This window comes from Adiantum capillus-veneris, chromosome 11, assembly GCF_014529385.1.
Source record: "Adiantum capillus-veneris isolate H3 chromosome 11, ASM1452938v2, whole genome shotgun sequence".
NCBI classification, from domain to species: Eukaryota; Viridiplantae; Streptophyta; class Polypodiopsida; order Polypodiales; family Pteridaceae; genus Adiantum; species Adiantum capillus-veneris.
This window is the reverse complement of record NC_140941.1, coordinates 119,897,498-119,901,891: the sequence shown is the minus strand read 5'-3', so window position 1 is coordinate 119,901,891 and position 4,394 is coordinate 119,897,498. Positions and strand designations below refer to the sequence as shown.

Here is a 4,394-nt window from a genome sequence, read left to right as displayed (position 1 = left end):
CAAATTAGCTTCTGTAACTAGTATAAACACAACCTCATGGCAAAGGCATGTCCGCATGTTTATTGCCAATTCACAATGACTTGTCAGGTACATCTTTTGCAAAAGCCAGGTACATCTTTTACCTGGCCTTCATCCAGAGACACTTACTTGTCCACAAATAGAATGCGACACTACTCCATGCTTTTCTGCGCAAAATAACTTCCACGGACAATTCACTGCATAATGATCAGACAATGACAAAGATGCCAAGAGACAAAGAAATACCAACACGATTGTAGATTCATCAATTCATAGGCCATCAAAACAATGATTAGGAAGCCCAAAGAGATTCAATAACAAGAGCGCCATGGACGTATAATTGCAACATTCAGCTGGAAAAAGCTTTACAAGGTTCAGAAATCGTGTACTTCCCCAGAAGGGTTGACAAAGAAAACGCATTTGTACATTGACAAACTTCATCAAGCCCTGCAAAACAGCCTCCCAAGAGGCTTTTTGCCAAGCCAGACAAAAAACACATAGCTTCAGTTCAATGTAACCATACACCAAGCTCATCATGTACAGCAATGCCTATAGAGTGTCCCTAAACTTCCCTCACAACAAAGGCCAGAGCCCATAACATTTTATCCTACCGGCAAAGAGCACCACAATTGCTAGCCAGTCTAGCCAGCAATGGAACCCAAAGACCATTCCAAAAGCACTGCATTAGCAACGCCAATGGAAACACATCTCGCAGCCATAGAAGCCATGCCTGGTCCTTTTGCCAAAACCATCAGAGGAATGCCAGAACAACAACATCCTCAACATAAGAGCAGGCATATGCCCACTTTAAACCACCATTGTGCTACATTCCTGCGACGATTTCTTCACCTCCCCTTCTAAAGCACAGATTGCTTGAAGCACCTTCTCAATCTGATAACCTCCGCAAGGTGACACCTCCCTCTCCAGGTGTGAGCAGTAGCTCTCAAACACACTTACAGTAACCTGAAGGCGGAAGTCCAACAAGAAGAGGAAGTCCCACTCTAACTTGTTCATCTCTTGAGTTGATACACCACCAATCTGCGCATAGTAGGCATTGTCATAGTACCTGAAGCACAATCGAAAGTGACTTGAGCAAGTTGCACGTTCATATGATAAACATAACATTCCTGACACAAGCATGAACAATAATCTGCACAAGCACATTGCCAACCATACATGAAGAATGTCTTATGAATCCCAACATACAGAGCAGTAAATGGCGTAGAGAGACTTACGAATCATCGAGAAACTTCGCAGAGACAAGAATGCTGGTTATCAGGATGCGATGTACATTCATGGATGTTATGCGCAAGTTGGGCTGAAATTGAATGAGGCGGTCAATGTACGCATACGCAACTACAAAGCAGGAGGTGCTGCAGTTTGCATACTTGAAAATTCTTTCGAGATACTGCTCAATGCTGATCGTGGGAACTCGCAAGCCGATGAAGGCAGAGAACTTCTCTAGAGAGTCATCTGATGACGGTGGGGGAAGACGCTCATTCCGAGCTACTACCCGCTCTAGCAAAGATGAAAGCACCCTTATGACTGTGGGGCACTTCTTTTTCTCAGAAGATGCGGGCTTCCCTCCGTTTTCTGCTTGCCCTTCTGACGAGTACAGATCAGATCGAATGCAGCACGGAGATACCTCCTCTGAAACAGCTGAAATTAAGCCCATCTCAGGTCGCCGCTACGGAAAGCTTCAACACCAGAGAGAGAGAGAGAGAGAGAGAGAGAGAGAGAGAGAGAGAGAGACGCCTCAACTGAGGCTCAAACTTGACCAAATTGCACTTCAAGGAACCTGAACTGAGGCGACGACGGAAGCAAAGAATTTATGGAGACCACGGCAAGCAAAGGGAAAATGCAGCCGATAGAAACACGGGAAGCTCCGAATTTTCCTCAGAAACAAAATGCCGCAAAGGAAGGCAACGGAGAAGAGGAGATAGGAGACGTTTATAGGTCGAAAAAGGGGACCAGAAGCTCGTGCAAAAGGGAAGGGGAAGGTGGGCGATGGCGCGCCCAATTTAAAGACTGCAAAAGGAGCAAGAATGGCGGGCTATGGCGGCTTGAAGGGTGACCCGCAATAGAAGAGGGTGGGGGGGAAGATTGGCAATGTGGTTATGGCAACCTTCTGCGTGTATCTGTAACACTGTGTGCTCAACCTGCTTGAAAAGCTTATGACCTGACCCATTACAGAAGGAATCCTATATAGAGTCCAAGAGAAATACAGCGGTGTCATCCGACGTGGCTTGCTGATTTGGCCGACGCCTCTGGCACTCAACGGCTTGGCGCCAAATTTGGTTAGGAGTGACCATTTTTGGAGTGTGTGAACATTTTAAATTTTCAATTTCCTTGGTCTCTTCGTTTATTCACCCCACCCATTTATGATTTTGCGTGTAGGTAGGGCCGGCGGCCTTTTTATTTGAACCTTTTTTCCATCATTCTATTTTCAGTTATTTTTTGACTTTTCCAATTTATAAAACACCATTCCAACAACAGCATGCTTTGCACCCCTTACGGGCATTTCACACGAAGAGGGGTTGCTCAAACCCCATCGTTCACGGCTTAGCTGAGCGTTTGCACACAGTGAACCATTTGTAAAGTGGACAAACCTTGCACATAGATGTAGAGCGCACATGAGGCATTCAAAGCAATGTCCGATGAGAGTAGAAACTTACTCCACCGATCTGTAGATTGCGTACATGCTGGATGTTGGTCCCCGGTCATTCACGCCAAGCTGGGGGTGACACACTGCTGATGCGTATAGTGGAGGGAGGGAAGAGCTCTAGCAACCTCCACGCATGCAGTTAACAGCTTTTGCAGAGCAGCCCTGCGCTCAGACGTCTTCTCGCCATGCGAACGTTGCATCGGCGTAGTAAACGCGAGAAAGGTGGGGCATGTCATTGCGTTGGACCAATACTTCATCCGATGCCTATGTACAGGAGCGTGGCTGGCCAATCTGAGGTGGCCTGCTCTTTTCCGTCCAACGGTTCAGCCACCGTCTGCATGTGCGCAACATAAGAGTGTACCTCTACCTACTTTGGCGGAGAAGACAAGGTTTACCTTGCGAGCCTACGAAAGCCCAAACCAGACGTCTACTTAGCGAGGGTTAATCCCCGCTAGGTAGTGCGAAAGGCCTCTAAAACACTCTCTCCAACCTCATTAGCCGCCTTTATCGGCGTACTGGCCACAAATGTAGCCCCTCTTCATGAAAGCCTTTCCTGTCTTTTTTTTATTTGGCATCAACTCCTGGTTCTACTTTGCAACCTCTCAAAAACCATGGGGGAAGGTTGTGTTTGTGGTAGTGATAGACAGTCCACCACCTTCTGATCCACGTGACATGGGCACACCTCATTGGTCACAAAGAGGAGTTGATAGCATTGCAATGGTACAGTGGTTTCTCATGTGTGTGTAAGCTCTACCACAGTTGTCTTTTCCCGCGTATGTGTCACCATAGTTGAGCATGTGGGAGGGATATGACCAATGACCACTAGGTTCAAAGCGCAACTCCTTTGCTACGGTGTGGATTAGCAAGGGTGTGTATGGCTTGTCAAGCTTGTTCATCGAAATAGTTGGAAGGCCTTTGAAGGACCCTCCCCAAGGAGAAAATAACTGGTTTCATAAGTTTTAGTAATCAAAGGTATAAAGGTATGCAATACTAAGCCTAAACCCAATATATGCACTTGAAACGGCTAATAAATTTCACTTTATGTATCAAGGATAAGGGGGTGAGTTGGTTGGGATGGTTGTCATGATAGCAGATGTAATTATGGTCCCTGAATGATGTCATGGCTCAACACGAACATGACAAGACTTTGTAATTATTTGGGTTGATTAAAATAATTCACTCACAATTGTGAGTTTTGCTTTTTTTTTTTTTTTAAGCCTAAATCAAAGAAGCTAAGACGTAGCAATGACTCTCAAGAGTCACACCAATGAACAGTTAGGTCTTCATAGAATTGGCCAGTCCTTAATCACTAGGTCCTCAAAGAATTGGCTCACTATTGCTTACTCTTCACTAGTGCCTTTTGACATAGCTTAGCCATGTGTCAAAGCATTGTCCTGCCTAAAAGTTCACAAAAACTCATGCAAATTTGATGTAGAGTTTAGGCCTAGATATGCATGGAAAGAATGGATGAAGATTTTATAAAGGGTGTACACATAACCACATGCATTGGACTATATGCAAGTACATGTATTACTACATCCATTTTGGCTTTGTGCAAATTAACCATATTGATTATGTCAGCACTTAAATAGGTACATGCATATGTTGGATTGTACTGCTACAATTGCCAAGGTAATCGATCGTGAATGCAAAAGCTTCTCAATTGTCTCAAGTTAATATAGGAATTGAATCCTTCCTTTTAAACATATTC

General features: G+C 44.9%; 1 protein-coding gene across 1 annotated transcript; it reads right to left on the bottom strand.

Annotated features, from left to right (window-relative positions):
• Window positions 1-349: 349 nt before the first annotated feature.
• LOC147447918 (cyclin-U4-1-like) lies at window positions 350-2,191 on the bottom strand. The gene is made up of 2 exons (XM_086523822.1): window positions 1,254-2,191; window positions 350-1,084 (listed from the first exon to the last, which is right to left on the bottom strand). The coding sequence occupies exons 1-2, from the start codon at window positions 1,691-1,693 to the stop codon at window positions 826-828; spliced, it is 699 nt and encodes a 232-aa protein (XP_086379948.1). The 5' UTR covers window positions 1,694-2,191; the 3' UTR covers window positions 350-825.
• Between the last annotated feature and the right edge of the window lie 2,203 nt (window positions 2,192-4,394).